The 22,636-nt window shown below is 40.5% G+C and overlaps 1 protein-coding gene across 2 annotated transcripts in view; it reads left to right on the forward strand.

Moving 5' to 3' along the window:
- Window positions 1-22,636, forward strand: part of nol11 (nucleolar protein 11) — a 71,426-nt gene that overhangs the window by 43,097 nt on the left and 5,693 nt on the right. Inside the window, exons 5-11 of one of the 2 annotated variants that reach the window (XM_051706669.1) lie at window positions 3,950-4,004; window positions 4,103-4,244; window positions 4,334-4,537; window positions 9,327-9,403; window positions 9,486-9,609; window positions 9,717-9,814; window positions 9,938-10,000. In XM_051706669.1, coding sequence (XP_051562629.1) covers window positions 3,950-4,004; window positions 4,103-4,244; window positions 4,334-4,537; window positions 9,327-9,403; window positions 9,486-9,609; window positions 9,717-9,814; window positions 9,938-10,000 — 763 coding nt within the window. The remainder of the gene's footprint in view (window positions 1-3,949; window positions 4,005-4,102; window positions 4,245-4,333; window positions 4,538-9,326; window positions 9,404-9,485; window positions 9,610-9,716; window positions 9,815-9,937; window positions 10,001-22,636) is intronic. The other variant, XM_051706670.1, reaches the window with a different exon arrangement.

Consider the following 22,636-nt stretch of genomic DNA (forward strand, 5'->3'; position numbering starts at 1 on the left):
AGGGGATTTATTAATACATAATTTGGGGTTAAGCCATAAGCTCGAGGCAACATTTAAATAAATGTACGAATTAAACACTGGACACTTCTGTCCATACCGAGTGTAAAAGCGAGAGAAAGGGGTGTAACTTCTCCGATTAGTTTGATAGGATTTGCAATGGTGAAATAGGGTCAAGAACTTCCTGTTCAATACAAAACCAGGGAGGGGCTCTCTCAGGAGGACATAACCAATGAGCCAAATGTCTGAAACCGAATGCATAATAATAAAACAATCTTGGTAGGCTTCGCCCACCTTTGTCAATCGGCTTATGTAATTTATTAAAATGTAATCTAGGACGCTTACCATTCCAAATGAAGGTCTTCGCTATGCTATCAAGTTGCTTGAAATAAGAGAGGGGGACATCTACAGGGAGAGATTGTTGCAGGTAGTAACATTTTGGAATACAATTCATTTTAATAACATTAACCTTCCCAATCGTAGATAAATGTAATGAAGCACACCTGCCCACATCACTCAAACCTTTTTGTTAAGGGGTCAAAATTAACTAACTAAATCAGACAGATTTGCTGGGAATAATATGGCCAAATACTTAATGCCCTGTTTGGGCCACTGGAAGGCACCTGGCTGGAAAGACGTTACTGGGCAGTACGCTGTCGGAGCCAAAGCTTCGGATTTAGACCAATTAACTCTGTATCCTGAGAATTTAGAAAAGGAATTAATAATTCTGTGGAGGCAAGGCATAGATCTAGTGGGGACAGAGACGAATAATAAAATATCATCTGCGTAAAGCAAAAGCTTATGCGCCACACCTCTCGCCAACACCCCTGGAAAATCATCTTCCCTTCTTATCATGGCTGCTAATGGTTCCAGGGCAAGACAGAACAATAATGGGGAAAGAGGGTAACACTGCCGGGTGCCCCTACCCAGAGTAAAATAATCAGAAATTAATCCATTTGTTTGTACCGCTGCTACAGGGTGTCTATAAAGTAACTTGATCCATCCAATAAAAGTATTCCCAAACCTGTATATTTCCAAAATCTTAAAAAAATAATCCCATTCCACCATATCAAATGGCTTTTCAGCATCAAGTGAGATGGCCTCGACCGGAGTCTGATCATTCGCCACTGACCACATAATATTGAGGAGACGCCTAATGTTATCAGAAGAGCTGCGACCCCGAATAAACCCCACCTGATCTATATATGATATCATGACTTAAAAATGTGGATCTTTAAAAAAAAAAAAAAAGGGTTTAAAATATATATATTTTAATTTAAGCAATATCACATGAGCAAGAGTGCGATATGGCCCTACATCAGCACTGCAGTGATTTGGCCGCAGGCACAAGGTGTCAGGCCGGGTGCTGTAGGTAATCACAGCAGTGCTGGTGTAGGGCCATATCGCACTTAAAACAGCTTAAAAAAGTTCAATGAATAAGTATATTTTACAAAAATTAGGAAAAAAGGAGTATGGTCACAAAAAACGCATTTGTGCGTGGAACTACTTTCTTACGTGATGGATCAGAATCTGCCATTGCTGGTTCAAACCAAATGATGCGTCCAAGCCTCTCAAAAACAACTTCGGAACTACTAGTATCACAGCTTGGGCTAACATGTTATTGGAGAAACAAGGGTGGGTGTGTTTGTGTGAGAGAGAGAGAGATGGAGCGTGTGTGATCACCTGTTGATGATGCTGTAGTCTGTTAGTCAGCTTTCTGAAAATAATGTCATTTTGATGAAATGCATCCTATTTTCTCAGTGGACAAATAGCCGTCCAAGTGGGGGTATTCCTCCCTTTTTCATTCGCTATAGAAACCGCAATCTCTTCCGCCATTTTTTCCTCTCCAATGTGGAAAGGTAAGCGCCTTGAGTTTGTGTAATTAATCAGTCTGTTGTGTGTCTCAGCTGTGATGAGCCTTAATGCTGAAGTTGTTAAAGATGATTAAAACTATTTCCTAGCTTTAATAGTGTAATAGTAATACCAGCGATCACAGAAGTGCTGTTGTATATAAACACTGACACTGACTCGCTTCATGTCACCAACTGGCTCATATTACTCACATAAATGGTCTTTTGCCTCCACCTGCTGGCTAAAATAGGTAATGTCACAATATTAAATGTAAAGAGACATATTTCTTAACACATCTGCACTGCTCTTACACTTTAGTTTAGAACAGCACAAAGCAGAGTGATACACACAGTGATGATGGTGTGAGACCATCAGCACTCATGGAACGTCTCGTCCAATCAGAATCGAGGACCAGAACTAACTGTCGTGTGTGTGTGTGTGTGTGTGTGTGTGTGTGTGTGTGTGTGTGTGTGTGTATATATATATACACACACACACACACACACACCGATCAGCCACAACATTAAAACCATGTGTCTAATATTGTGTAGGTCCCCCTCGTGCCACCAAAACAGCACCAACCCAAATCTGAGATGCTATTCTTCTCACCACAATTGTACAGAGCAGTTATCTGAGTTACCGTAGACTTTGTCAGTTTGAACCAGTCTGGCCATTCTCTGTTGACCTCTCTCATCAACAAGGCGTTTCCATCCGCAGAACTGCCCCTCACTGAATGTTTTTTGTTTTTGATACCATTTGGAGTAAATTGTAAAGACCGTTGTGTGTGAAAATCCCAGGAGATCAACAGTTACAGAAATACTCAAACCAGCCCATCTGGCACTGCAAAAGGGCCCACCATGGGAGTTGTGGGGCCCCGGGCTTCAGCCTGTGTAAGCCTGTGCGTTAATGCGCCCCTGGTTATGTTGGAGCAGCTGAATGATCTCCTTGCTTCGGGGAGAATTTTTATTTGCAGGATTGGAGCAATTGTGCCTCATTCTATTAAATGCTGCCATGAGACGCTGCAGAATAAATGTAATATCTGATATAAGGAGTACTGAAATTGGCTACGACGCTGGCCTCCGCATGTCTGGGAACGCCTGCACTTTTGTAATTTTTTTTTTTTATTAAATGTGCACTCGGTAACTTGTCATCTTGGACTGACACCTAGCGGCTTGGATGGAGCATCATATAAAATCAATAGTTTTCAGTTTAAGATGCCATTGTAGAAATTTAATATTCACAGTCAGCCATGATTACTGTAATGAGTGAAAGTGTCAAATAACAGGATGGTTACTGAGATTAAGCGAGTAGTATTTGGCTGGTCATGTGATTCTAATATGGCAGCCCCCATGTGCGGACCCTCTCCATGTAGAATTAAGCTGCATTTATAAGGTTGCTGATATGACTGGAGTCTTCATCTTAATGTGAGTGGTCATGATTTCCTACGTGTATTGCAAATTTACAATTAATGTCTTTTAGTTGTTAAACTTTTTTGAGGAAAAAGATTACTGAGTGCAACTGTAATTAATATTTAAGATATATAGTTGCATTTCGTGTTTGTATTGTGTTTTTTTTATCACCTGAGCATCTAGAAACTTCTGAATTTAACTGTTTTATGTACTTAAAGGTACTGTGGAAAATCAAACTAACTTAACACCTTATTTCTATAGGGCTATTCATGAGTAAACCACTTTACTGATTTGGGACTGTGCTTCTATGGTGAAATTTCTTAGGGAAATAAAATAATAGCCTAAACACATTTAAAAACGTAACTAACTATAACTGCCACCATTGTAATGATAAATTGTTACAGTTTACTTATGATAAATGTTAGTTAGGGTGTTGATTGTGAAGATTTGAAAATTCTTGTAATTTGATGCAGGAATAAAATTATATTAATTTAAAGAACTATAAAGAAATTAGTGTTCTATAACAGTGTTCTATGATAAGTTTCAGTTTTGCAAATAGGGTAGTTACCATTTTTGGTAGTGTTGAGTTGCTACTTTATGCCCATGTAATATCTGGGTGCTGATGCAAAGCCACTTGAGAACAACTCGTATAAGGTTTCATATATTCTCACCATCTTCTCTCTTTTCCTCAGGTGGAGTACTCTCATTAAGGCAGAGCAACCGATTGTTTTGTTCAGCACAGAGCAGGTTCTCTCTGAAATGCATTATTATTAGAAACTTGATAAACCTTTAAATCCAGTCTGTAAAATAAGTATAATAATATTTTCTCTGCATTTGTATTTTAGAGAGGAGAGTACTTCCTGTATGCTCAGAGATTTAACCCCAACACTCTGGTGAAACACAGGTTTGAGACTGAACCCAGTCTCTCTGCACCTCTCAGTTTCTCTGCTGCATGCAGGAACGGCAGCATACACCTGTTTTACTTGTGTAAGTCTCTTTCTATTCATCCTACCTCCCCATTCCCACTGGCATTTTTGTACTAATGGCAATTCAGTTTCTTCTCTCTTCTGGCTCAGACTCAAACGGTAACTTGTATGAGAGTGTGCTGCGAATCAGAAGTTCAGCTAATGGAGCTCAGGGTGTCCAGGCTCTGCCTCGCTTCCTGCGTCTCAGTTTGCCTGTCGGGCAGGGAGAACAAATGTCGGGCGCAGCTGTTGTGCTTGACGAGGCTCATCTTGCTGTGGTTCGATTTTCCCACCCTTCTGCTGGAGCTAGCAAAGGTGACACAGTACATACACATCCATCATCTTCACGTTCTCTTGAACTGCATCCAGCTCTTTTTTTTTTTTTTTTCATTTTTTCTTTATTCACTAACCCTCAAGCGATTTTGAGATTGACTATGCTTTGTTTGTGGTCCCAGAGATCAATGTTTAAAAAATGTTTTTTTTTTTGTTTTTTGTTTTTTGTTTTTTTTATATAAAACACACACCCTCATACCATTCCAAACCTGTATAACTTTATTTCTTCTGCAGAACACAAATTAAGATATTTTGAAGAATGTCTGAGCTGTTTTTCCAAACAATGCAAGTCAATGGAGATCAGAAATTCCAAAAAGGACATAAAGGTATCATTAAGGTTATACTTACAACTCAAGCACTATATTCCAAATCCTCTGAAGCAATTTGATACGTTTGGGTGAGAAACAGACTAAACTTTGTTATTTAAGTCCTTATCACTAAAAATCTTGACATCCGCACTAGCTCTCCTTGGTGCATACATGAGAAGCTCGTTCACACCATGTACGTTTGTTTTTTGTTCCAAGTCTTTTTTGATAACACAAGCATACAGAAATAACAAACCACTTCTACAAATCATAGTACTGCACCCTTGAAATATACATACAATACACAAGTGTGCTTAACACGTAAAACTGGTAAGCTACAAAAAAAAAAACAATAAAAAACGAATGAAAAATTCATAGATTCAAAGAGTCGGAGTCCATAATTTCCATAAATGAAAGTACAGGCTGCCAGATAGTGTGGAATTTAAGAGCACTTTTGTGTAGTGATTTTGTTGCAATGCCAGCTGATGCATGAGATAATTGATCCAGTGTTTAAAGTTAGGTGGGGATTTATCCTTCCATTTAATTAGAACAAGATGTCTAGCCAGCAATGTTGCAAAAGCTATCATTTCTTTACCTGGGCTACATATGTTTAGTTCTTATGGAACAACCCCGAACACTGCCATAATGGGAGAAGGCTCAACACACAATTCCAGAACTTCTGAGAAAAAGGAAAACATTGATTGCCAGAAAACATAATTCTGAACATGACCAGAACATATGCAAGAGAGTGCCTGGTTCTGTTCTACATAAGTCACACACATTGTCAACATCTGGTTTAATTCTAGCCAACTTTACTTTAGACCAGTGCAGATGATGAAAAATGTTGAACTGGATAATTGAATGTCTCAGACACACTGAAGATGAGTGTTCTGAGGATATCCTGCCACAGCTCATCTGATAGTTGAATGTTAAGTCCTCCTCCCACTGCTGTCTTAATTATGTCAGAGGTTTAAGGTTATCTGAACCAACAAGAGAGTACACTATGCTATCCTTAAGTTTTTTGGGAAATGATCTAAGAGTGAATCAGGTGGTAATGATGGAAAGCAGGCAGAATAAGATTAAATCTCAAGTTGTAGATATCTAAAAAAAAAAAAAAAAAGTGATCGAGGAATATAAACATTTGTTGTTAGATATTCAAAAGAGGCAAAGTACCATCCACATAAAGGTCTTTATATGTATTAAGCCCATTTTTAACCCAAATTTTAAAAGCATCCACAATAGAAAGTATAAACATGTTATTTCCGACTATAGGGACATAGTTTGATAGGTCATTAATGGAGAAAGCTTGTTTAAACTGACTAAATTTGTAAAGATTGTCTCACAACTGGCTTTTCAGAATACCTTGAAGGGCTCAGAGAGAGGAATTTTAGAGCAAACTAATGCATGTAAAGAGGTGTGACTTCAGGATGCATATTGAAGTTTCAGCCACTTAGGGTTATTTTAATCATTGGAGCAATGCATCTAGTACAACACATCCTTATATTGGCAGCCCAAGAATAATATCTGGGTAAAGCTAGCCCACCATGGAGACGGTGCCACTGTAGTATTTCTTCCTGTATCCTAGGATTTCTTTATTCCAAATAAAGCTGGATACAAGTTTGTCTATCTGTAAAAAGAATGGTTTAGTTAAGAAAATTGGGATGCATTGAAATAAAAACAAACATCTATGCATGACATTTTAATATTTATTCTCCCCCCAGTGATGATGTTATTAGATCCCAGCATTCCAAATCTTCCTTTAAACTGGTTATGAGTAGCAGAAAATTGGCATTGTAGAAGTTTTTTAATTTATTGGTAAACCAAATTATAAAATACAATTTTCCAGTACATATTTTATAGGATAAAGACTGGAGTGCTGCCAATTGGGTTGTTAAATTTATAGGCATTAGCTGACTTTTCTGTACATTAATATTATATCCTGATATTCTACTAAAGGTGTCCAGCAGGTCAAGCAATCTTGGTAAGCTTATTAAAGGATCAGTCAGGTATACAAGCATATCATCAGCATAAAGTGAAACTTTTTGTTCAGTTCCCACTCTCGGTATGCCCTTAATAGCAATCTCACTGTGCAGTGCTATAGCTAGTGGTTCTATTGTCAAGGCAAAGAGAAGGGGTGATGAGGGACAGCCTTGCCAAGTACCACAATGCAGAGGAAAAGAGGACAGATTACTATTTGAGTGGACTGCTGCCACAGGTGAACAGTACAGGTCCTCAATCCAATGCACATATATTTGACCAAAGCCTAATTGTTTCAGGTTATAAAAAAGGTAATCACACTCCACCCGATCGAAAGCTTTTTCAGCATCTAAATATAATAATGCCTATGTAGAATCGGATGAAGTTGGACTATAAAGAATATTAAAAAGCCGACGTATGTTAAAAAATAACTGCCTGTTTTTAATGAATCCCGTCTGGTCATCCGATACCTGAGAAGGAAGCTCCAAGCAAGCATTTTAGCAAGTAACTTGCTATATCAACATTGAGGAGATTGTTTATCACTCACCTAAGAACAGGATAGACCCATAATACAAAAGTCCATTCATTACCTAGCATCAGTTCAACCATTCTTCATTAGAACTATGGGTACTGTCGTTTCAGATACTGTTCGACTTTACATAGTTAATCGCTTCCACCGGGTCCTGAAAGTCTTTTTCAGTGACACTATTGAGTATGGAACTTGGCAGGATGGAAAACACTATAGCAGATGCCTTGGCGTTCTTTTTATCTTGTTGAATGCGGATCTAGCGCGGGCTACACTTGGGGGATAGTCAGGAAAAACAGAGATTGTAGTTTGCCCATATTTCAGAGTGCCACCTGCCTGCCTGGCCTTGCGTAGAATTTCGACACAGTCCTGATAATAATGTAACTGCAACAATAATACGGGGTTTGCCATTGGGTTTCTTTGGTTGAAGACTGCGGTGCGATCTGTCAGCAATCACATCTTTGTCCATGCCGAACACTTCTCTAAGCAATGTCGAGACAGGATGGAGAGCTCGAACCGACCCCCTCTGATATATTCAAAATGCGGATATTTGACAACCTCATTCGACCCTCCATATCATGGCATTTATCCTGTAGTCCAGACACCTCTGCCTCAAGCCTGCATACAGTACTCTGCAGGTTAGTTACCTCATCCAAACATACGGTCAGGCTGTGTTCCACATCTGTCACTGTCCGTTTCATCGTGTCCTGGTCTGAGCTATGTAGCGCTATACTGTTGACAACCTCTGTCTTAACGGATTGTAGCTCGTTTTTAATTCGTCAGCAAGGACACTCTTTAACTCTGTTTTTTGATGCAACCGGAAGACCAGTGCTATTTTATGACAGAAGGACCACTGTTTACAAGCTTCATTGGTTGCGCTCCAAATTAAGTTGCTTTAGATCTTTTATTTTTTCAAAGTGGTGTATATATGTGCTTTTCCTCAATCACTAAAATGGCAATGGTTTAAGTGCGAGGGTGCTTGAAAAAGCTTCTCTTATGCGCAAAGGAGAGCTAGGGCAGATGTCAAGATTTTTAGTGAATAAGGACTTAAATTTTGTTTAGTTTCTGACCCAAACCTATCGCAGCACTTCAGAGGACTTTGAATATACCACTCGAGTCGTTTAGATTACTTTAATGCTACCTTTTATGTCCTTTTTGGAGCTTGAAAGTTTTGATCCTAACTGACCCCATTTAAATAAACAGTTTTTTTAAAAAAGACAGTTCAGACATTCCTCAGAATATTTTTGTTTGTGCTCCACAGAAGGAAGTCATTACAGGTTTGAAATGACATGAGGATGAAAATGATAATTTTTGGGTATACCATTCTTTTAATTGTTGCTCTAACCCAGGGGTGTCAAAATCATTTCCTGGAGGGCCACAGCCCTGCAGAGTTTAGTTCCAGCCCTGCTCCAAAATGCCTCCTTGTAATCTTCAAGCACTCCTGAAGACCTTGATTAGCTGCTTCGTGTGTTTAATTAGGGTTGGAGCTAAACTTCGCTGGACTGTGGCCCTCCAGGCACCGAGTTTGACACCCTTGCTCTAACCCAATTAAAGGTTATTTGATAGATATTATTAAATCTTTAACCTTGTATCACAAGAATTTTTTTTTTTCTCCAGAAATGCGACTTAATATAGCGTAGTAGTAGTGTTTCTATTTTGGGTCAATTTAACTCCAGGAAAAAGAAAATCTTGCTCATGTTTAATATGTTTGCGGCCTCTGAGAGCCCAAACATAAATGGAATGTAATATTTTTAATGAAGGACAGATGAAACATGTTTTCAAGATAAAATTGTTTACAATTATTTATAATTTTTAGATTCTCATCTTAAAATTAGGAAAAGTCATGAAGTGTCAGCCTTCAATTTTATGCTTTTTTGAGATGCTAAATAGCCCTAGTGGTCTTTCAGACCAGTCTCAATGAACATTCCAACAATCAGACACTGAGTTATTGTGTCACCTGTAGATTATCTGAGCATCTGGAACATGCATTTCCAAACTCTTCAGGCCAGTAAGGAGATGGCAGGATGGATCTATAGCCAGGTGTGCTTAATTTTTAACCTCTCAAAGTTTCTGTCTGTTTAATCCTGTCGTGAGACTAACACAGTGTTTCCCCCTTTTACAGTTGTGGTGTTATTATGGGAAGCTGTACATACCTCATGGCAAAATTCTGTCTGTAATTCCCTTTGAGTGCCAGAAGTCATCTCTTGCAGCTGCCATGGGAAAACTGAAGCAATCTGGTCAGAGTGGTAAAGATTTTTCTGGTCAAATATAAAAAATGTGACCTATTTTAGCATGACAAACATGAAAGGCTGTTGAAAATGTAAGGAATGGTCTTTGCTTGTGTTTTCATCAGAGTCCAAGTCATGTGCTCTTGCATCCTCCTGGACGCAGCCTTATAGTGACATCACACAGACACCAGGAAACAGCAGCAATTTAACAAACAGACAAACTGTAAGACACTCTTGTCTGAGCTCTACTGCATGAACTTATGTTTCACCAGTATATGGGTTGTGAGCATTGATGGATTGTTGGTCTTTGTTACTGGCACTTTATATATAATACTTTTTTTTGCAGGTGTCTAATCTAAAGACCAAGTCCTCTGCACTGACAGTGGACCAGCTTGCAGAACGCATTAAGGTATCAGGCAGCCTCAGTCATTAAAGGAATTGTTCACCCAAAAATGGTCAAATATTCAAACTCATGCCGATGCATTCCAAACTTGTATGACTTTCTTACATGGAACATGAAAGGAAATATCTTCAGGGCTCGAAATGTAACACTTGTCCGGGACAAGTGGATTTTGAAGGGGCAAGTGAAAGAGAATTTTACTTGCCTGACCGAACAAGTAGCCTGATTAAAACATCAATAACAGAAAAAATAACCGGCTATATTTTTGATATAGCCTATGCCTGTCACTTTTTACAAAGTGCTTATTCTGCAGTTGAAAATAATCCAGAGCTATAATAATCCATAATTTTATAATTTGCTAGATATCTAGTAATAGCTGAGCGCTGTTTGACTGACAGGTGGCTTATGTGTGTGCGCTGAACATGCATGTCTGCTCCGAGAACGCTTGTGGAAATGCGGATACGCGCCTGAAGGGTCATATTAATTTCAAAATTCTGCCAAAATGACCATCTTGGTGAGGTATTCATGTAAACCAGTGGCTTGTGGTGGACTTTTGAAATGAGGCGGCAGAATTATTATTATTTTTTTTTTTTTTAAAGACCAATGTAAATTCATATTTCAGTTATATTTGACGTTTACTTTTTGAATGGAAGGTATATGATACACCTTTTATCTTATACTGTTTATAAGCATACTATAAAATGTTTGGATGTTAATCAAACTTTTAAAGTCAAATCAAAGACTCAAGTTTTGCATTTTATTATTTTTTACGCTGCTTCAAAAATACTACCTACAATAATACAGCAACAGGCATGTTTCATGTATCTTTTATCTGTTCGCTTATTATTTTTTTATAGTCACCTTATTTTTGGATCAGTCAGCTACTCCTCTGTAATGATGGCACGAAGCTGTATCTTTAACAGTAAGTGCTCACTAAAAACCAGCTCACTGACACACCAATTTAAGTAATTTCAAGTTCATTTTAATTTGGACATGACCAAAAAGTGGAGTTGTCAGAGTCGGTTAGTTGCTTACTCTGTAAATATCTCTCCACTTCCATCAGCTCGTCCCTAGCTCATAGCTATCTGCGGAGACAAGCTGCGAGTGCGAGAGCACGAAAGACGGGCACTATCACATTGATTGATTGACAGTTTATTGAACGTATCGGTGCAAAGTTGAGGCAATGTCTCCCCTCACATGACTTTTCGCCTGTACCCTGCTGTTTTAGGAGCTCAATGAGATCGCAATGCGCTCAAGGGAGTCGTGAGAGACGCTGCCTCCCTCTGAAACTTTATCCGCTGGTGTCGCTGTTACACACAGTTACTTTGGAAATATGTCTGTTATACCCATGATTTGAGTTCACATTTTGTTCGTTTTTTATTTATTATTGTACAGTCAATTATATTACATATGATGTAAACACAGTGTGTTATGTCTAACGTGAACAGTAGAGAAAATGTATTTGTATCAAAATATCAGACTTGTAATTGTAATCTAATAGACCTGATGTTGTTTAGTGTGTCGTTAATATTAATCAAGCAACCATAACAAGAAAAAAAGAAAAATCCCTATATAGTATTTCTTTCGTAGAGAGTCGAGTTGAACGGACAACCAAATGCTTGTCCGTCATTGTCCAACGGACAAGCACATGGCGATGCTTAATGTCGAGCCCCGTCTTCATCTTTTTTCCATATAATGAAAGTGAATAGTGACTCCAGGCTGTCAAGCTCCATAAAGAAAACAACATAAAACCACAGCAAAGTTGGTTGATGCAACTCATGCTCTGTTTTCCAAATCTTAAGGAAAATAGCCCTATGAACACTTTGCATTATGAATAGACCGAAATTAATGTTTCTATTGACTCCAATCAAATCATTGATCAATTCTTTTGTCGTGACATCACGATGTCATTTACATACCTAAATGTCCTGGAAAAATATTTTTCCTGGAAAATATTTTGGTTTAAAAAAAGATATTGTGGTTTTTGTTACACATACAAAAACACTGGTAACAAACGGGACTTAGGATAGGTGTCAAATACACACATTCGTATTGTTTTATCCAAAGCGATTTACAAAAGAGGAAAACATAAGCGAATCATCTTAAAGAGACAGTGGTATGGAAAGTGCTGTATTACAAAGTTTCACTAGCATCATAATAGTATTCAAAACAGAATAAAGTGCAACAGGAATTATTTTTTTTTTTTTAAATGACTGGTTAAGTGCTCATGGAAAAGATGTGTTTTTAGTCGTTTTTTGAAGACCGAGTGAGTCAGCTTCACGGATGGAGTTGGGAAGGTCGTTCCACCAACGTGGTATGATGAAGCTGAAAGTTCGGGAAAGTGTTTTGATGCCTTTTTGTGTTGGTACAACAAGGCGACGTTCCTTAGCCGACCGCAGGCTTCTAGTTGGCACGTAGCTCTGCATAAATGATTTTAGGTATGCTGGAGCAGACCCAGTGACTGTTCTGTATGCCAGCATCAGAGCCTTGAATTTGCATCAACCGGCAGCCAGTGGAGAGAGACGAGCGGTGTAACGTGCTCTCTTTGGTTCATTAAAGACCAGACGTGCTGCTGCATTCTGGATCATTTGCAGGGGTCTAATTGCACATGCAGGGAGGCCTGCAATGAGAGTGTTACAGTAGTCTAGTCTAGTTATGACAAGTGACTGGACAAGTAGTTGTGTGGCATGTTCAGAGAGGAAGGGTCTTCCTGATATTGTAGAGTAAATCTACATGATCTTATGGTCTTTGAGATGTGGTCTGTGAAATTTAGTCTGTTGTCAATGGTTACCCCTAGATTTCTGACTGATTTGGAAGGCGTTACTGTAGTTGCACCCAGCTGCACGTGATGTTGTGTTCAACAGCAGGGTTGGCTGGAAAGACTAGGAGTTCAGTCTTGGCTGGGTTGAGTTGCAGGTGGTGCTCCTTCATCCAGGCCGAGATGTCTGCAAGGCAGGCAGAAATTCAAGCAGTCACTGTGGTGTCGTTGGGCTGGAAATACAAGTAGAGTTGCTTGTCATCAGCGTAGCAGTGGTAAGAGAAACCATGTGCCTGAATGATGGGTCCCAGTGATGTTGTGTATATAGAGAAGAGAAGTGGCCCAAGCACTGATCCCTGAGGTACCCCAGTAAGTAGCTGATGTGGCTTGGATACCTCACCTCTCCAGGCTACCTTGAAGGACCTACCTGAGAGATAGGAATTAAACCAGTCAAGCACAGTTCCTGTGATGCCCAGCGAGGAGAGGATAGAGTGTAAGATCTGATGGTTGACTGTGTCAAAGGCTGCAGAAAGGTCCAGCAGAATCAGGACGGATGATCTGGATTCAGCTTTTGCCCATCTCAGCAACTCAGTGACAGACAGCAGGGCAGTCTCGGTGGAGTGTCCACTTTTGAAGCCTGACTGATTGTCATCCAGCAGCTTGTTCTGTGAGAGAGGCAGAGATTTGATTGAAAACTGCCCTTTCAAGTGTTTTTGCCATGAATGGGATGAGAGAGACTGGTCTGTAATGTTCTATTTGTGTGGGATTAAGTGCGGGTTTCTTCAGCAGCGGGGTTACTCAAGCCTGCATAAATGTAGTGGGAAAAGTGCCTGTAAGTAGAGATGTGTTAATTATGTGTGTGTGTGTGTGCAGGTAGGATGGACGGAGAAATGGCCTGGAGAAGGTGAGAAGGAATGGGGTCAAGGGAACAGGTGGTGGGGTGGTTGGAGAGGAGGAGTTTAGAGACCTCAGTGTCAGTCAGAGGCGAGAACATAGAGACAGAAGAGTTGCATACAGGAGACAGGTGTTTGACAGGGTGTGGTGCTGAGAATGTATTGCTGATGGTTGTAACCTTATTAGTAAAAAATGTGGCGAAGACATCTGCTGTCAGTGATGTGTCTGGTGGTGGAGGGGGAGGGCAGAGAAGTGTGTTGAATGTTCTAAACAAGCTGCGAGTGTCTGTGGTGCTGTTGATCTTGTTCTGGTAATAGGAGGTTTTTGCAGATATGACATTATCTGAAAAAGTTGCAAGCAGAGACTGATATTTACCTAGATCTGCTGGATCTTTTAGATTTCCGCCATCTCCTCTCAGCTGTGCTGAGGTCAGTCTGATGTTCATGAAGGACGTCAGACAGCCAGGGGCTGGGTGGTGTAGCACGTGCTGGCCTAGAGGAGATAGGACAGATGTTGTCTAGACAGGTTGTTAAAGTAGAGCTTAGTGTGACTGTGGCAGTGTTTACATCAAGCGTGGTAAATACATTTAGTGTGGGAAGAGAGGTAGAGACAGCAGTGGAAAGGCATGAGGATGAAAGAGAACGGAGGTTACAGCGAAAGGAAACCAAAGGTGGAGACTGTTTTAATGTAGATGGGAGGGTAATGTTGAATTGAACAAAGTAGTGATCAGAGACATGTAAAGGAGTAACAAAAATATTTGAGTTGGTACAGTTGTGTGTAAAAATGAGGTCCAGCTGGTTGCCCGATCTGTGAGTTGCTGTGGTGTGTAGTTTTTCCAAGTCAAATGAGGCCAGGAGAGTATTCAGTTCAGTGGCCTGGGGCTTGTCTTGGTGTATGTTGAAATCACCAAGAATCACAAGTGGCCTACCATCCCCCGGCAAGGAGGACAGCAGGACATCCAACTCCTCAAAGTTTGTCAGCTGACCCGGAGGGGGCGATAGATGACAACATGTATTTTTGTGGGTTGCATTGTAGTAATAGCATGGAATTCAAAACTAGTATTGTTACATAGTGAAGAGTGTGGTGAAAAAGTCCAGTTGTTATGAATGAGCAAACCTGTTCCCCCCACCCCTACCGGTGTGTCAAGGGGTGTGAGAGGAGAAGTTGTTGGAGAGAGCAGCAGGTGTTGCTGTATCCTCTGGACGTATCCATGTTTCTGTCAGTGCCAGGATGCTGAGGGTGGACTGTGTTGCAAAGGCTGGAATGAAGTCTGCTTTGTTCACAGCTGACTGGCAGTTCCAGAGTCCCACTGAGAATGAGAGCGGAGCAGGTGCTGAAGTGCAAAGTAGCCATAGGTTGTGTGGGTTGCGTTTGGTCTTGCATCGATATCATGTAAACGGTCTGTAACGGATAACAGGGATGTGCTTGAAGGCATGTTATTCGTGAAGTAGACATGTTAGTATATAGAAGGAAAATAAGAAAAGAGACACAATAACAAGATACTTAAGTGCTATGGTGAGTGGCACCTTGTCGGTGTCCTTGCCCGGTGGACTTGCACAGGTAGACTCGCTGGTCTTTACACAAGTAGGTCTTCACACGAGGAGGGCTTTACATGAGGGCTACCACTTCCGCTGCCGCTTCAGCATTCAAGTCAAATATATACACGATGATAATGAGCCATTCATTGAAAAAAGCAGTGACTTCCATACACTGCAAATAAATTATGCTGCACTTTAGCAATAAATAATACTCTAAAACAAGTGAAGCACTGTTTATAGACACTAAAAACCACAATAGTTTTACACACACTGGACAACCAACGTTAAATCTAGTAGTGAATAACCTGGGACAAGTCAAAACAATATAGCATACACACACACCAACCCACGTTTAAGCGACGCAAGTTCAAGACAGTAAACAAACAGCACAAGTTCAAGACAGTAAACAAACAGCACAAGTCTAGCAATGAATACCACTCTACAACAAAGTCAAGCAATGAAATAAACACATGCAACTGCAGACTCCTGTAGATAGATTGCTTCTCTTGTAATACACTACAGATCAGCAATATCGCAAACTATATTGCTTCATTATATTTATACTTCATTAATAATGAGAGGCAGAAACCGTAATCACAGTTAAAATACGATTAATTGTGCAGCCACAATTAAGCATGATCGTACATACAAATACGCGTGTGTGTGTGGTAAGACTGTTTAGCCTGAGATGGAGCACTTGTATTAAAAATAAATGGGAGAAATTGGAACACTCAGTATATGGTGGATGTAGAAAAGGAAGTCCCAACTTACAGGTCAAAAGAGCCAATCACCTATCAGATGCAGACTCGCCTGTCAACCATCAGAATGGGGAAAAAATGTGATCTCAGTGATTTTGACCATGGCATGATTGTTGGTGCCTGATGGGCTGGTTTGAGTATTTCTGTAAATGCTGATCTCCTGGGATTTTCATGCACAACAGTCTTTAGAGTTGACTGAGAATGGTGCCAAAAACAAAAAAACATTAATTGAGCAGCTGTTCTGCGGACAGAAATGCCTTGATAATGAGAGAGGTCAGCGAAGAATGGCCAGACTGGTTCTACGTCTACGGTATCTCAGATAACCACTCTGTAAAATTGTATTGAGCAGAATAGCATCTCAGAATGCACAACACGTCGAATCTTGAGGCGGATGGGCTACAACAGCAGAAGACCATGTCGGGTTCCTCTTCTGTCAGCCAAGAACAGAAAGCTGAGGCTGCTGTGGGCACAGGGCAGGCTCACCAAAACTGGATAGTTTAAGGCTGGAAAAACGTAGCCTGGTCTGATGAATCTCGATTTCTGCTGAGGCACACAGATGGTACGGTCAGAATTTGGTGCCAACAGCATGAATCGATGGACCCAACCTGCCTTGTGTCAGCAGTCCAGGCTGGTGGCGGTGGTGTAATGGTGTGGGGAATGTTTTCTTGGCACACTTTGGGCCTGTTAATACCAATCAATCATTGCTTGAATACCACAGCCTAATTGAGTATTGTTGCTGACAATGTGCATCCCTTCATAGCCACAATTTACCCATCTTCTAATAGTTACTTCCAGCATGATAATGCACCATGTCACAAAGCAAAAGTGTCAATGCATCGATCTGATGCCAACCAATGATGCAATGTCATCGATGCAACGCATAAACGTCTAAAATATATATATATATATATAAAGATGCACCTTTATTTTGATACTCTAATGGAAGCCATGTCCATACGCATTTCCGTCAAGTGATGCAGCAACCTTTTCCAACCAATTCATCTGGCTTTATAAGCACTAAATATGCTTCTCATATGGGACACGGATGTGAGTGAAGTGATTAAAGCCTGAAATTGCGCTGTGTTCTATCTGTGCTCAATCAACAGGGCTGTGAGCTTCGGTGACAGGATAGCGCAAAGCCGATCACATGTGCAATTAAATTGAGCTTCCCTCGACATTTGCAACATCCTTATTTTGTTGTGGATGTTGCAATGTGTGTATACTGGATTTGAACTTTTCAGAGTGCTCAATAAAATATTCATATTACATTTTGGTTACATTTGCAAGATAAAAAACATGTAATTCATTGTCTAAAATAGGCACATAAAATTGTAATATCGATCACAGGCCCCTGAATCGAATCAAAATCGTATTGCGGCAGACTTTGAGATCAGCAAACATCGGATCGCTGACTAAGAGAATCGATATAAGATTGTATCGTGATGAAACTGTTTATTTACACCCCTAATCTCAAACTGGTTTCATGAACATGACAATGAGTTTACTGTTCTTTAGTGGCCTTCCCAGGCATTGGATCTGAATCCAATAGAACACCTTTGGGGTGTGGTGGAACAGTAGATTCGCAGCATGAATGTGCAGCTGACAAATCTGCAGAAATTGCATGATGCAATCATGTCAACATGGACCAGAATATCAAAGGAATGTTTCCAGCATCTTGTTGAATCCGTGCCACGAAGAATTAAGGCTATTTTGAGAGCAAAGGGAGGCCCTACCCAGTATTAGTATAGTTTTCGCGTGACGCCATGCAAGGGTCGGACGTGTGAACGGCGATCTCTGCGCACTTTGCTAGTTTTTAATATTTTTATGTCATAAACCGGTGAGATTCGATACACCCTGATTCTTAGCTGTTTTATGAATACAATGTCAAAGAATTTAAAATTCTCGGGCTCTGGAGATATTAAAAGACACTTATGTGCTCAAGCTGAAGCTCCTGAGCAGCAGGGAGAAATTCAGCGTCAGCTGTCCAGTATGTCTGCAATGCTGGCGAAGGTCGTCACAGATTTGGAGGATCTTGCTGTAATATGTCGATCGATCACTTCCATGGAGACTAAATTAACTGAGTTGGTTACAAGATTGTCGGACGTCGAAAAACGGATTGATTATCTGGAGTCATCAGTGAGGGAATTAGCTGCTAATCCACTAGAGACCAAGACAGACTTGCAGCGCGTTTGGGAAAAACTGAAGTATTTGGAGAATCGTAATCGATGAAGCAACATCCGAAATGTTGGAATTCCTGAGGACGAAGAAGGTCGAGATATGGTGAAATTCCTGGAAGGGCTCTTCCCAAGTCTGCTTGACATAACGAGCCATAAACTGGAAATCGATCAAGCTCGCAGTGTACCGGCTCGGAGATCCGCTGAGGAAGACAGGCCCGATCAATTCTGGCCAAATTTCTGAGATCATCCTATAAAGATCTCGTGTTATGCGAGGCGAGGAGTAAAGGAACGCTTTCTTGGAAGAACCACAGCATTTTCTTGTTCCCAGACTTTGCGAATTCAACGAGAGAAACGTGATCGATTCGAGGAATGCAAGAAACTCTTACATCAATGGAAGGTGACTTTCGAGAATTTACATGCCCACAGCAAGCATTGTCTTTCATAAAGACATTGGAGTGATTTTCATGTTGCTGCTGGAATGTGTTTTGTGTAATATTTCTTCGGGACAGCTTGTGGATAAATCTGCACGTTTTTGGTGCTTATGCCTCCTGTGGCCTGGAGTTTGTTTTGTGGAATATCTCTTGCAGGAAATTGGAGTGATGGGGTCTTTTGTTGCACTCATGTATCGGCCGAATGGGCCGGCATACTGAATATTCGTTTGACTGCCCAAAGAACTGAACTTTTTTTATTTATTTATTTGTGCTGGTTCTGCTAGCGGCTGGAGCTTGTTCTGTGGAGGAACATACCTTCGGGACAGTTATGTGGATGAATCTACAAGTTTTTTGGGTTTATTCCATTTATTAGCTGGAGTTTGTTTTAAAGACAATTTTTTGCCGTGTAATTCTGTCTCACAAAATTTGTATAGAAACACTGGGCTTGAGCAATCCGACGGCGTACATGGACTGTTTGAGTTTAGAGGGATGGACGCTGGTTGGCACTGTCGTGCTCGGGCTTAATGCGCACATTTTTCTTTTTTCTGTTTGTTTGGTTCGGGGGGAAATTTGGGGTTTGTTGCACTAATGTTGGAATGTGGTCTTTTATAATATTGTTTTTGACAATTTTTTCAAATATGTCAGATGTTAATATGAGTGGATTATCTCTCTCCACGTGGAATGTGAATGGGCTGGGGCACCCCATAAAAAGAAGGAAGGTTATTTATTTTCTTAAACGTAAGAAATATTATATAGCGTTTCTTCAAGAAACGCATCTTTCCCCGCAGGAGGCTGAAAAATTTGGGAAGATTTGGGGTGGGCATGTTTTCTTTAGTGCTGGCTCGAGTAAGAGCAGGAGTCATTACACTAAGTAAACATCTACAATTCAAATGTCTCAAACAGATTAAAGATAAATTAGGAAGAGTCATTATTGTTTTAGCAGAAATTCAGGGGAAAAGGTTGATTTTGGCTAATATTTACGCACCTAACGCTGATGACCAGGGCTTTTTTATAGATCTTGAAGGGATGTTGCAAGCCGCTGGCACCCCTCATGATATAATATTGGGAGGAGACTTTAATCCTTTGATGGACTCAGTCCTTGATCATAGTGAAGCAAAAGTGTGCAACCCCCTAGAGCTGGGGTGTCAAACTCAGTTCCTGGAGGGCCACAGCCCTGCAGAGTTTAGTTCCAGCCCTGCTCCAAAATGCCTCCTTGTAATCTTCAAGCACTCCTGAAGACCTTGATTAGCTGCTACAGGTGTGTTTAATTAGGGTTGGAGCTATACTCTGCTGGACTGTGGCCCTCAAGGAACTGAGTTTGACACCCCTGCCCTAGAGCAACATTTACCGTTCTCAGGATGTGTAAAAATCTTGACCTTACAGATATTTGGAGACTTTTGAACCCATCTGGTAGAGACTATGCATTTTTTTTCATCAGTCCATAAGATTTTTTCAAGAATAGATTTTTTTTTATATCGAAGTCCCTCATTTCATCTGTTGTTGATTGCTCATTTGGAAACATCTTGGTCTCGGATCACGCCCTGGTGAGTTTAGAGGTGTTGCCATATACGGAGAAAAAGAAATCATATAGTTGGCCCTTTAATGTATCCCTTTTGCAAAATCCTGAATTTCAACAAATGTTAAAGGCTGAAATTGATGTTTATATGGAGACTAACTGGCCCTCAGTATCCTCTGTGGGCGTGACTTGGAAGGCACTTAAGGCAGTTCTTAGGGGTCGGATCATACAGTATGCATCATTCACCAAAAAATCCAAAGCACGTGAACTTGGAGAGTTGGAAGGGAATATTAAAAGTGCTGAGGTAGAGCTGAAGTGCCGAATAGCATCTGATGGCCTCAGAGAATTGACCCGATTGAAATACAGATATAATACTATTTTGTCACAGAAGTTGAGTTTTGGCTATTCAGGGCAAGACAGTCATACCTTGAGTCTGGGGACAAAGCAAGGAAGCTTTTGGCTTGGTATATAAAGCAGAGAGAGTTTTTCTACCATTCCCTCAGTGAAATCTGCTGGTGGGGAAATATTTACCTTGGCCATTGATATTAATAATGCTTTTAAAGAATTTTATCTTGATCTCTATAGTTCCACATCTTCGTCTACTGATGAAGATATTGGAAACTTTGTGGAAAGATTAGAACTCCCTAAATTAACGACTGAGCAAATTGATTCTGAGATAACATTGGAGGAGCTTACCATGACATGGTAACAAGACACAAGCCTGGATCAGTCTGATTCTTAAAATGGACAACGATCCAAGCGAGTGTAAGAGTTACCATCCAATTTCCCTGATCCAGCGAGATGTAAAAATATTGTCAAATTCTGGCTAACAGATTAAGTTATGACATCTCTAATACATATAGATCAGGTGGGGTTTATTCGGGGCCGCAGCTCTTCTGATAACATTAGGCGTTTCAACAATATCGTGGTCAGTGGCGAATGATCAGACTCCGGTCGCTGCCATTTCACTTGATGACAAAAAGGCGTTTGATATGGTAGAATGGGATTATCTTTTTAAGATTTTGGAAATATACGGGTTCGGGAAAACTTTTATTGGATGGATTGTTACTTTTTAGACACCCGGTAGCGGCGGTACAAACAAATGGATTAATTTCAGATTACTTTACTCTGGATAGGGACACCCGGCAGGGTTGCCCTCTTTCCCCATTATTGTTCTGTCTTGCCCTGGAACCATTAGCAGCCACGATAAGAGAGGATTTTCCAGGGGTGGTAGCGGGAGGTATGGCGCATAATCTTTTGCTTTACGCAGATGATATTTTATTATTTGTCTCCGACCCTACTAGATCTATGCCTTGCCTCCACAGAATTATTCATTCCTTTTCTAAGTTCTCAGGATACTGAGTCAGTTGGTCTAAATCTGAAGCTTTGGCTCTGACAGCGTACTACCCAGTAACTGCTTTTCAGCCGGGCGCCTTCCAGTGGCCCAAACAGGGCATTCATTATTTGGGCATTTTATTCCCAGCAAATTTGTGTGATTTAGTTAATTTTGACCCCTTTATAAAAAGGTTTTCGAGCGATGTGGACAGGTGGGCTTAATTACATTTATCTATGATTGGGAAAGTTAATGTTATTAAAATGAATTGTATTCCAAAATTTAACTACCTGCTACAGTCTCTCCCTGTAGATGTCCCCCTGTCTTATTTTGAGCAATTTGATAGTGAAGTCCTTCATTTGGAATGGTAAACGTCCCAGAATACACTTCACTTAGTTACATAGGCCAATTGACAAAGGTGTGCTAGGCCTACCCAAGATTTTGTTTTATTATGCATTCAGTCTCAGACATTTGGCTCATTGGTCACTTCCACCTGAGAGAGCCCCTGCCTGGATTTGTGTTGAACAGGAAGTCCTTACCCCTATTTCGTCATTGCAAAGCCTTTCTATCAAACTAACTGGAGAGGTTAAGTTACACCCCGTTATGTCGCATTTGCACTCGGTATGGACAAAAGTGTCCAGAGTGTTTAATTCAGACATTTATTTAAATGTTGCCTCAAGCATATGGCTGAACCATAAAAGTCCCCTTTCTGCTGGTCAGACTGGATTGAGAGGGGGGTTAATACACACTGTGACCTATATGAGAGTGCAGTATTGAGATCTTTTGAAAATCTGCTTCAGCATTTTGGGATTCCAAGATCTCAATTCTTTAGGTGTTTACAGCTGCGCCACCTGCTGAGGGGAATAGCATATACCCCCCTAAAGTGGCAGATACTCTGGGAGAGGTGATTACTGCTTTTGGAAAAAGGTCATAAGGCATCAGTGCATTAATCCCTTCTAATTCAGAGTCTAGGGAACGGAACTTTAACTTCTCTCAAGAGATTATGGGAGAAAGATTTAAACTTGGTGTTGGAGGAGGGAGTGTGGGATAGGATTCTAAAAAACGTCTGCATCTAGAGATGCAAGGGTTTGCCTTATGCAATTCAAGATTTTACATAGATTCTATTGGACCTCCTCTAGATTGTATAGGCTTGGTCTTAAAGACACACCCACCTGCTGGCAATGCCAATCAGAAGATAGAGACACAGCCCATGTTTTTTGGGGGTGTGTTGAGGTCCAAG

This window comes from Myxocyprinus asiaticus, chromosome 9 (genome assembly GCF_019703515.2).
Source record: "Myxocyprinus asiaticus isolate MX2 ecotype Aquarium Trade chromosome 9, UBuf_Myxa_2, whole genome shotgun sequence".
Classification (NCBI taxonomy): domain Eukaryota; kingdom Metazoa; phylum Chordata; class Actinopteri; order Cypriniformes; family Catostomidae; genus Myxocyprinus; species Myxocyprinus asiaticus.